At 31.7% G+C, this 12,538-nt stretch overlaps 1 protein-coding gene and 1 pseudogene across 2 annotated transcripts; both read left to right on the top strand.

Moving 5' to 3' along the window:
* The first annotated feature begins 214 nt into the window (after positions 1–214).
* LOC112286017 (putative pectate lyase 5) lies at positions 215–2,304 on the top strand. The gene is given in 2 exon segments (XM_073535899.2): positions 215–268; positions 539–2,304. Coding segments are annotated over 2 exon segments (786 nt in total). The 3' UTR covers positions 1,271–2,304.
* On the top strand, positions 1,447–2,304 carry LOC141045729 (putative pectate lyase 5 pseudogene; annotated as a pseudogene). Its single transcript, XR_016504361.1, has one exon. The product of XR_016504361.1 is annotated as a putative pectate lyase 5 pseudogene (transcript).
* Positions 2,305–12,538: the final 10,234 nt, after the last annotated feature.

Genomic DNA, 12,538 nt, shown 5'->3' with positions numbered 1-12,538 from the left:
CCAACTGCCACTTAAAACCCTAGCCGCCACTATAGTAACATCTTTTAATCCTTTGTTATCTTTTGACTATTAACAACTTACTATGGTTTAACTGTATGTGGCAGCAACTATGCTAGATGTTGCTGATCTTCAACAACTCTTAAATATACTATTAAAATTTTAATCTTCTAATTTAAAGTTTCAGAGTTCCTTCCAAAGATACCATGGCATCACTATGCACAGCTACAATAATCCTGTCGCTGATAGCACTTGCCTTGCTCTCAAGCTGGTACTCAAGCTGGTCCTCAAGCATATTCGAAGACTCTGTTCAAAACGCCGCACAAACAGTTATTGACAGGTTTTCCAGACCACGCTCCACAATCTGGCTAAGTTTAGATGGACGTCTATATCATCGCCACTTCAACCCAGCCGCAGCATGTGGGTATCCATTTGTTAAATTGCGATGATTGTGCTCGGTCAGAGAGACCATGGCAGTGTTGTTGGTGGCGGATCCAGATCCTCTGAGACTGACTTTGTTGCAGCGCTCTCCCTATGAGAGAATTACACACGCCGAGCGCTTTCTGACTGTGGATCAGGTAACCTTATCGACGACTGCTGGAGATGTGACCATCGATGGAAGGAGAACCGACAAGAGCTTGCGAATTGCGCACTTGGGTTCGGCAAAAATTCTGCAGGGGGGATGAATGGCGAAGTTAATATCGTCACGGACAACAGTGACGATGATGCGATTAACCCTGCAACTGGCACACTCAGATGGGGATTGATTCAAACAGAGCCACTCTAAATTGTGTTCTCCGGCAACATGAACATTGAGCTGAAGGAGGAGCTTCTGATGAACAGCCACAAGACCCTCGACGGGCGAGGTGCAGATGTGCACATCGCTGGAGGAGCTTGCCTTACCGCCGAGAATGTGAGCAACATCACAATTCACGGCATTTCCATCCACGATTGCAAGCCTACTGGCCCCGCGGATATGAGGCTTTCTCCCGACCACATCAGAGATAGGGGCAGGACCGATGGAGACGCAGTGACAATCCGTGGTTCTCGGGACATCTGGTTAGATCACAATCACCTCTACAATTCAGCCGATGGATTGGTACACGTAGTAGAGGGATCCAAGGGAATCACGATCTCCAACAACTATTTTATCAATCACAACAAGGTGATGCTCTTCGGAGCTAACGCTGCGGACATCATCGACATTGCAATGCAGGTCACGGTTGCTTTCAATCACTTTGGGGAGGGCCTGACCCAACGCATTCCGAGGTGAGTCGCCACTTCTACCTCAAACCCGATCATCTCAACTACAGTGTCGTGCAACTTGAATCGGATAATCTGACCTCCGTCCCTTCCAAGCTTTCTGTTGCGACGGATAATCGTTGTTACTCTTGTAGATGCCGATATGGGTGATTTCATGTAGTCAACAACTACTACACCGGGTGGGCAATGTACGCCATTGGGGGGGGGAGTCCTACCATCAACAGCAAGGGTAATAAGTTCATGGCAGGCAACACCAAGGAGGTCACCAAGTGCATTTCTAGTAATGGCAACACGAATGACGGAGGGGAGAATTGGAACTGGCGAAGCGTGGATGATGTGTTTCACAACGGCGCTTTCTTCGTCACCTCGGGGTTAAAAGACTCCACTAGCTTCTATTCCAAGGCCACCAGCTTCGCGGCTCGCCCTGCAGTAATGGTGGCCGGCATGACCATCGACGCAGGACCCCTTATCACACCGTAGCAATCTCACATTACCGCACTCATGGCACTTATTACTTTAGCTAGACAAATCATCGATCTCATCTTCACAATCTGGGATAAGAAGGTCTATCAATCTTCTTGTGCGTTTTAAGAAGAGTTGGCATCACGTTGAGAAGCTGCAACAGGAGCAGTGTTCCGCATGTGTGGACTTCGGCTGGTCCAATCTAAACCCTCGTGTGCTACACCATTAGTGCCATGACTATAATCTGCACAGTAGTTTAGTCAAGTTCTTTTGCCGACCTGACAGATTACGTCGATGTTGGAGTTGCGCCAGACGGTGTTATGAATCACCAGCTTCTCAAAAATAATCACTTATAAGAATCGTGCTCGGGTAACAGTTCGATTTGTAGATCTGATTGGGATTCCAAGTTTCCAATTGACGATCTGCTGTTGTGCTGGGGCTTTCAATCGAGCGGTTTGGTCGTTTTCGGTGGAGTCTGCTTTGGCAGATCTAGTTGCAATAATCTAGGCACTCTACAATAGCTTCCGTTCCATGCACCAATTGCCATGTCTAATCAATAAACCGAAAACTCAATTCTCATAATCGTATCCACATTGTCACAAAGTTCTTGGGAAACTGAATGCTCAGGACAACCCAAGCCTACACTGGTGCTCTGTATTCTTCTACATTCTGGGCGTCTCTAGCTAGGGGAATTGTCCAGATCCCGCAAAAAGAATTGGTAATCAATATTCCAGAATACAGCGAGTAGACGTCGCAATCCGTTGGAGAATTATCCTTACTCTCTACTAACTAAGTTTCATGTTGGTAGTTAAGTAGGCGAAAATAAATACTCTAATCAGTCATTGTTGTAAGTAGGGACACAAGGATGCGTTTCAGTTTATTTCTTCCATGCGATTTATTTCAGATAAGATTTGTAATGCTGGATATATCAGAGAACTAAATATCGGTAGACATACTGTTTGGGTCGGTATATTTGTCTTCAGCGTAATAGAAGTTGTGATTGAGACTTGAACGATGTGCTCTGGACCACTGCCACATGCGATTGTATGCACGAAGCCAACTTCGGTATGAGATTATTGTTTTTCACATATTGAAGAGTAAAGTGTGTTACATTTGAAGAGTAAAGTGTGTTAAATTCGCGTCATATACACATTTGCATGCTGTTTCTAGTGTTTTGAAATAGTTCTAAACTTCTTTCATGAATAAAATTACCTATCATTTAAAAAATTAGAGACGTGACGATCGTGAGGCGATCACAATCAAGATGCTAAATTGATGCTCAGATGACGAAACTGCAAATGTGAGATGCTCGATTCCCGGAAGTCACAGCACAAATGAAAGAGATACTATGTACCAAAACTTAACCTCTTCAAAAATTTCGCCGCCACTAAGTTATGCAGCCATTCCCTAAAAGTTTCAAGCAGGTATGCACGACAATCGTCCTGAGACAACTAGAGTAGCGTAGAAAGAAATAGACTTTTCAACGTCAATTCATTTATTCCGTTCTCCCGAGATTACTAACATTGCGATACAAAAGCCTCGATATACAGACCTGGGTCAGAGGCTTTGATGAGTTCATCTAATTGCGGCAGGCGGACCTCACCACGTAGCCACAAACATGGCTACGAGAGACAAATATAATCATCACCCTAAGGAGAGTCGGTGGCATCGACAAATTTTTAGACTAAAACCAAGGTGATTCAAAAATGAAATCCACAGCAGAAAGTGGCCGAATTTAACTGCACGACATCATCGTAGTGTATTCGACTAATCATCAGATTCAATGAAGTCCAATATAGTACACTTGCGAAGGACTACGAGTTCAAGGAGTCTATGACCACCATGGCTCCTCACCGGTTCTAAAATCGGTTTCCTTCCAGGGGGAGAAGAGCACCTTGTCTTCGACGACATCCACATGGGCAAGAGCCAAAGACAAAGGAGCAGGTCCACGCACAACCTTACCCTGGTTGTTGTACTGGGATCCGTGGCAGGGACACATAAACTTGTTCTCAGCCTTGTTAAACGGCACCACGCAACCCAAGTGGGTGCACACAGCATTGACTCCATAGGGAGCCAGGGTACCGTCGTTCTCCACAACGAGGTAAGTAGGATCACCCTTCAGACCCTGCGCCAAAGTCCTGTCACCTGCAGGGTGCGTCTTCAACCATCCCGAAGAGGTAATGTCATTACCAAGAGCGTCCTTAGCGGTAACACCCAAACCGGCACCACCGGAGCTGGGGGGCACGAGGAAGTATAAGTAAGGCCCCAAGAGACCGGCCGTGGGCAACGAGATGGCACCTGCAAGCAACAAGTTCATTAAATTACGCTTCCCCATGTCGGGGACGCGCTCCGGCGCAGCGGCAGCAGCTTGCACCTTAACGACGCCATCCTTCTTGGTGACACTGAATCCAGGTGCGGGCACCATCACGAGGCAGGGGCTTCCGCAGACGCCATTGTTGGCAGCGGCGAGCGAGGAGGTGGTCAATCCGCTGGTGAGGGAGGTCGAAGCCGTCGCAGCCATAGCCATGGGGACTGACAGGACCTGCAGGCGGCGAGCTCAAGAGGGATTGGTGTGAGGAAGTGGGCAACAATGCACGAGCAGATGCACCAAGAATTGCGAAGAGGGGGATGTCTTGAACTAGAGTTGCAGCAAGAGGAGGATCGATCGGATGGCGATGGAGGATGTGATTCATGTGGCCGGCACACACCGGACGATCGATCGCCCGGCAATGGATATGGCTCAGCAGCCACACACTCCCCCGCCCTCCGCTTTCTCTCTTTCACCGCTCTTCCTCCCCCCCCCGTTCCACGTCGGCACTCTCTCCTGCCACCTCGGCACCTTGTCCCGGTCGACGTGGACCGCCCTGGCGCGCGGGAGTCCGATCGACAGTCTGCTGACGGAATGGCTTGGACAGGTGGCGCTGGCCTCGACATTCCAATGTGGAATGGCGTGCTCCGTTGAGCGAGCCTGGAACCGTATTATAATCCCATTATGTGATAATAGTAGTGTGATTGTTCATGAATTCGGAATATTATAGTTGCTCTCAATATTTTTTTTGTGATTCTTTTACAAACACAAGAAAAAAAAATACATGCATAGTAATGGTTAGAAATGTCAAAAACACATAGGATATTTTAAATCAAAAGGTCAAAAAGTAATTATATTTAATATATACTATTCGAATAAGGTCACAAAATTTTAATTTAAAATAGAAAAAAAATAAAGACCCAAAATAATATATAACATACATTAAATATTATATATTAATATATATATATATTATATATTATATATTAAAAACTTATGTTGTTAGATATAAAAAAGTTATAAATTTTATAATTTTAGATTTCTAAGTCAAAGATAAATTATTTTTAAAGAAATATTAGCCAAGAAAAAAATTAAAAAATAAAGGAATATACACATAATTATAAATCAATTATGTTTCTTCTATATTATTGACAAATATAATTTTTATTTATTACAACAACTTAAATAGGTAATTTAAAAGAATATCAAAATAAACTATAATTTCATTGGTATTTTTGTCTTTATTACTTTCAAGATATAGGATCTTGATCATATTCATAGAAGTGTATTGTGAAAGGGCAATATACAACTGTCTATGTGTAAATATAGAGCTTCAAAGATCTATTTTTTTATTCTTCAATGATTGTCTTTGAAATTTGTTAATAATCATTGCATATGCCATTTTTATCAAAACTTATCTATATTGTAATTTAAATAAAATCTCTACAAATGTTGGACATAATGTGATATTTGAAAAAAAAGCCAATTGTTTCTTGCAGTCTCTAGATAATAACCTTGTCTTTATAACTTAGTCAATCAATTCCATAAAAATCAAGTGTAACCCATTATAAAGTCCTTCACGCAAAACAATATTTTGCAACAACATAATTGGACATCCAACTTTCAATTTCAAGTTAAACAATAGAAATCTAAGTGGACTTAAGCTATTCAAATACTTGTTTAGATAATAATTGCCATTACTCGCACCATCTTCCATAATTACTATATTTGTATTAAAATAAGTACATAAATTCTACAAAATCTTTTCATAGTATATATGTTTAGATTATTGATATCATAATTTTATAAAGATAAAATTGACATGTTGATAAAATATTAATTTCCAAGTCTTTTATTCTTATTCAATCTTAAATAGACAACTTCAATCAAATCATTTGATGTAGTACCTACTTTTACATATTTTAGAAGTATCATTGTACTTTTCAATGGATTTGTAATTTTTGATCTAATTCTAATCTACAAATGATATATTAAACACAAACATTGTATCATGAAAAAACTCTTAAAAGTAACAAACCTAGATCATACTTATCTTTAAAAGCTCTCTTGCAAATAATCAATTCTCACTAGATTCATCTTCCAAATACATATTATTGATCTACTTATAAATTTTAAGGTGAAATCAAATCTTAATTTATTGCAAAGAAGCATTAACAATCTCATATCTTAAACTTTCAACAATAACAAGAATTTGCCAAAAATCTCTACCAAAAACTACAATATTCTCCTAAATTACTTATTAGTTTCATTTACATCTTAGAGAATTCTATCAATTGCTTCAATACAATAGCAATGTTCTATTGGTGAATCATCTCATATGATAAAAATTGACTTTTTTAGCACATCTATATGTAGTACATTCTTTGCAATATTTCCAAACAAATCTTCATTGAAATAAATCAAAAGTTAAAATATAGAATATGCAATCAATTATCATATTATGTATCATCATATTTGAAAATATACCAAATACCTAGTTGTAGAAGATAACTTGGATTTTGCAACAAAAAAAGGATTTAATAATCCTATTAAAATTTTAAATTAATCTTAATTAAATCTTTATAATTCTAATTAAATCTTTATTTAAATCCTAAATTATCTTTAAAAAATCTTTCAAAAAAAATTCTAAAAATATTGAATAGAAATTCTAAAGAATCTTTATATATAATTTTAAAATATCCTAATCAAATTTCAAGTAAATTCTAAATAAATTCTAAATAAAATTGAATAATTTTAATAAAGTTTTAAAGATATTCTAATCAAATATTACATAAATACTAATGAAATCATATAGAAAATTTAAAACCTCAATGATTATTAATTAAATTTATTATTTTATTTCAAAAAATTTATACATTTTAATATATTAATTAAAATCAAGAAAATAAAATATAAGAATAATCTAACTTATTAATTGAAAGAAAAAGCTCTTAATTTCCTTGAGTCTTGATAATCTTCTTTTTCTAATCTTGATGTTAATCTACTAGCAACTATATTTCCTTATTACATTGTTTAATTGTCCTAAAAATTTATATATATTTTTTCAAACCAAGTTAATTATTAGCCTAAAAATATTTGTTTCAATTAGACTAGCAAATTATGTAAGATCAAAACAACCCTCATTGACCTTTAAAATCAAAATTCTAACAACTTAATTTAATAATCTTCAATCTAATCTTTTAATGAATTATAAATTCACAAACTTAATTCTAAATAAATAAATTTATAATCCCACAAATTTATTTTCATCAATTTTCTATAATATTTATAAAATTTTCAAATATGTAAATTCATTTTTATTTCTTGAAACCTTAAATCACTTAAAATAACTTTATCTTTAAAAAACTCTTATCAACTCAATATTAATCTAAATCATATATAAATTAATGCTTAAACAAATCTTATAAAGTGTGTTTTCTATTCTTTCTCTTTAATTAATAAATATATCCCAAAATTGCTATAGGTACACAATTTTATGCCTTAGGACCTAGTTTCAACCTTGATTCACAATTGGTCCTCTTTAGGTGTTATTTTCTAGCTTTTTAAGGTAATTTTGGCTGAAAACTATACTTAATTTCTTCTTAAAGATGCCTAAATTATTTTTTTTTGAATTTTCTTTATTTTGTCTTGTTTATGGATCTATAAAATAAATAGAAGTTTATTTTTATAAAAATAAAACATCAAATTTAAATATATTTATTATCTCTTTATTTTTTATCTATGTTTTTTAAAAATATAATTTAAATTTTTTTCTTTCATCTTATTGCCATGTTAAAGTATAAGACTATCTATTATTTAAAAGTTGTGTGACAATTTGAGAGGACACAATATACAAAACTTCTTCTTTGGAACTTCATTCTTCTTGTGTTGTAAATATATTTTTTTTAAAATATTTTTTCTTATAATATAATTAATAAAATAAAACCTTTCAATTGCAAATCCACATTGTCTTATTATCCACTTCTTTAAGGTCTTGTTCTACACAAAATACTGTAAAAATTCTCTATACTTATATTATTAAGTATTCTCTATAAAATCACATATTTTAAGAAAATAATTTGAAAGTTATTTTTTTGTTGCTCTCCATAGGGTAAGACTTTAAATTCATTATTATTTGGATAAAAAATTACTTGATGCATTCCAAAAAGATGAAATACAAATTAAATCATATTTGATACTTCTTCATGTATTTTTATTCCAAATAAATGCTATGCTACTTCTAAAGCTCCAATATATTATACATCAATATATTTCTTGACTTCATCTTTTTTATTTCTAATTGACATTTTTGTAGAATTATATCTTTTATAGATGTATTTGTGGACATAATTTATTTCACAAACTAAAATACAAACCTCAATTTTAATATGGTAGTTATATTTTCTACTAAAAATAAGATTGTATAGAATATCTCAATTGTCTACAACGTGATTGCCAATTTTGAGAGTTATTTTTTTTTTCTATGATATTAGGAATAGTCATTACTATCTATTAATTTTATACCTCAATATTCGTTTGGATTTTTTTTTGATATATTCTATCCATAATAGATAAAATTAACATATTTTGAGATTCATATGGACCATAAACTATGTATGAGTGTAAAATTTACTTCTTAACCTAATTATAAGATGACCTCAATTAAGAATTTCTTATAATTAGTGGTATAAAGTGGAAATTTTAAGAATAAGAATAAAAGAAGCAAAATACAAAAATAAGTGAAATCAATGCAATCAAGCAATTGTATACTACAAAACTAGTCACAGTCTGTTCACTTAATTTTTATCCAATAAAAAATATAAAGTAAAAGTAAAAAATATTTTTTAAAAGTTAATTTTTTAGTATTTTAAATGGTATAAAAATCATATAAATCCGAATTACTATTAATAAGTTATGAAGATTTTAAAATAACAAGTAAATAAATAAAAAAATAAGTAAATAATTTTTACCTCAAAGATAATTTGATTAAGAGATCAAGAATTCCAGCCTCACTAAGGCTCACAAGTAGTGTATATGGATCCCTAAGAAAGGCCACAAGGCCTTAGTCTTATCTTCTTAACTACCTTCAAGGTTTTACAATCTATATGGGACTTGTGCACCTCCCTTCTTACAAAGACTACACTAGTCGTTGGTCTTTCTATTTTCTACTAGTAAAACCAATAATTTTACATTTTTGACTCCACTATGGTGTTTAAAAATACTCAATTAGCCTTTAATACCTTTGTGGCCTTTAAATCTTGATTCATTTCTTCATAATGGCTCTAGAAGTGGTAAAACTCATTTTTATCAAAGTCTTAGAGCTTGCTCTAAAAATTCCTAAAAATTCTAAATAAATTCCAAATAAAATTTGAAATTTTATGTAATATTTTTATAATATTAAAATAAATTTTAAGCTATACTTTCTTACCTTGATAATTTTTTATAGTAATAAAATTAATTTAAATCTATTATAAATCTTACTTTTTATATAACTAACTAAAAAGACATGAGGTTCTTTTTCATGCTTCTTTTAACTACTAACTAACATTTGTAGTGTTTCTTATAAGTAATATGTATAGAGAGAAGGCCAATATAAATATTGACCTTAATAAATATTTCTCAATACTCAATAATAAATAAAAAAAAATCCTAAATCAACTAAGATAATTGCCTCTAAGACTTACTAAGACTCCAATTCTCCAACTAATACTCTAATTTTCTGTTTTTCTAAAAATATTTATACTATTCACTATATATTGTGATTCTAAGCACTCTAAATGTATTTTTTTATCCTAAAATAATTAGTGAGTTGATTTGATGACTCACACTATGCAAGTATTAATTGTCTAAAAAAAAAAAAAAACTTTCTTTTTATCAAAGAACTATACATAAATAATCTTATAAACATTGGCTAATCTTTTATTTTTTGTTTTATTGAAAAAAGAATATATATATATATATATATATATAAGACCTTATTTTTAAAACTTAATAGTTTATATTCTTGCAAGTGCATGTCTTAAAATATGATATTTAAAAACATCCTAAATCAATTTATAACACTTGAGTTTATATACTCTTACTACTAAGTTAAGACAATCATTGAAATTTTATCCTAAAACAAGTGTACTTGAAATCTTTAGCTATTAGAGATTTATAATTCTTGTTCCAAATATATTTTGATACTGAAAGTATTAAGTAATGGCTATAGAATCTTGAAAGATCTTTAACATATTTTTTATATTTTAATATAAAATGACAAAAGAATTATCCTTTGCCTTAGATTTTGTATGTCAACTTCTTAGTTTTTCACATTTCTAAAAAAACCTATTAATTCTTTATATACATTTGTATAAAACCTATCTTGATTCTTACTCAAGTATCTTAAATAATTTTGCTTTATTGCTGCTTCAACAACCATAATAAATTCTTATAATAGCTTTTGATTTCTAACTTTCTACCAATTGGGAAGACAACAAATAATACTCATGTATATGCTGAAATAAATTGCAAGGCTTCAAACATATTGAATTAATTTAATACAATGCATCATAATAAATAGTTAGGTATTATGAATTAATCAAATGTTCATAAAAGAATAAGCTTGCATTTATTAAAAGTACTTTCAACTTCTTTATTTGATACAAAGTAACTATATTATTAAGATCAATCACCAAATTCTTTGAAAAATTTATGAAGCAAAGATCTACCACTTTTGAAAAACAAAATTTATTTAAGAAGCTTGATATGCTTAATTTCTTTCAAGAAAGAAAAAAAAATCTAAATGACATACTCCGTCACTCTCTTTATAATTGGTATGATCAACTATTATTGATGAGTGCTTTAATAAAAAAAATACAACATAGAGAATGTCTCTACTATTAAAGACATTCCTCCACTTAAACATCATAGGTGGATAAAGAAGCTTGGTTTAATACAATTTTGAAACCAAAGATGAGTGTGCAACAAATAAAATCTAAACCAATCTATATTATGTCAAAAAAAAGTATCTAACTATGTACCACAACATTTGAAAAATTCTCTAGCACATAGAAATCATCTTGCTAGACTTTGTAACTAGCTTAAACATGTATTTTGTACATAGATTTTGCACACAAAGTGAAATAATTAATAATGTGAATATTGAATTGAGTATGATATATCATTCAATCATGCAAATTGGTAATGAAATTACAAAACTTAAATAGAAAAAAGTATGTATTAAGAATCCATTAAGCATTCTAAAGACCATAAATAAATTACCATGAAATAACCACTTATTTTGTGGAATAATGTAGTGGGTGCAAAGAAAAGCAAACACCACACCTTGCATCTAAATTACAATTGATTATTCTATTCAAAAATAATTATAGTATTGAATCATATTTTTCCATAATATATAAAAATTAAATTTAAACTATGAAATATATTAGTTCTTAATTTGTGCTTTTTTATTAAATAATTTTTTAAAAAAATAATTAAGAATTTAATTAATTATTAGATTAAAATAGAATAAAATGAATCCTATTAATAAAAAATGTCATAGTTGTTGGAAATATAAAATTAAATTTGTAAAAAGAAAAAATAAGATTTAAGATGATTAATTATTAAAATATCTATTCAATGTAAAATTTAATAGATATATAAATTTTTATTAAAAAATTATAATTCATGAAAAATAGAGATTTTAAGAAGAGAAAGAAGTCGGACAATAAGCTTATAGGAAGAAGTATTGAGGCTTTGGACATCAAATGGTAGCTTAGAAAATTATGTTAGATGACAAAGGTACTTGTCACCTATGGAAAAAGGTAAAGAATTTCTTTTAATAATAGCATGATATGTGATATCCACATCTTTTATATATTTATCTTCTTAATAGATTAGTATATAGCTTCTCGTAAAATAGAAAAAGCCACAAGTTGGTGGTAGCTAAAAGTGAGATAACATCAATCCTTTAGAATCTTCAATCTATTTTTATTTTTTTATTTTTTTAAAAAAATATATAAACTCAAATTAAAAAATTAGAATTTAGGATTTAAGATTTGAAAGTAGGATTTAGGATTTAAGATTTAAAAATAGGATTTAAAATTTAGGATTTCAGAATAGGATTTGAGATTTAAGATTTGAAGTAGAATTTAGAATTTATGGAATTGAAGTAGAATTTAGGATTTTAAAAAGATGGCAACTTTTTTGAAAAGAATATATAAAGACTCTCTAAGGAGGTTTTGCACTCTTATATTTTTATTTTTAAAAAAATTAATAAAGAAAAAATTGTTGATATGAAGGGCAAGTAAGTTTACAAAAGATTATTTTTTATAAAGTATTATATATATTCTAAAGTTGCAAGATAGTAGAGCAATTAGTAGCAGTTAAAAGTCCAGTGTTTTTTTTAAAGCAAATTCTCTTTCCATGACATATTGATGCTTCTATTAAGAGATGCTTGAGGTACTTATTATTTTACTAAAAATAATAGAAGATGTTGATTTAGGTTTTGAAATACCAAGAGGA

The sequence above is a fragment of the Physcomitrium patens genome, chromosome 8, assembly GCF_059467195.1.
Source record: "Physcomitrium patens ecotype Gransden chromosome 8, ASM5946719v1, whole genome shotgun sequence".
In the NCBI taxonomy this organism is placed as follows: domain Eukaryota; kingdom Viridiplantae; phylum Streptophyta; class Bryopsida; order Funariales; family Funariaceae; genus Physcomitrium; species Physcomitrium patens.
This window is presented reverse-complemented; position numbering and strand designations above follow the sequence as displayed.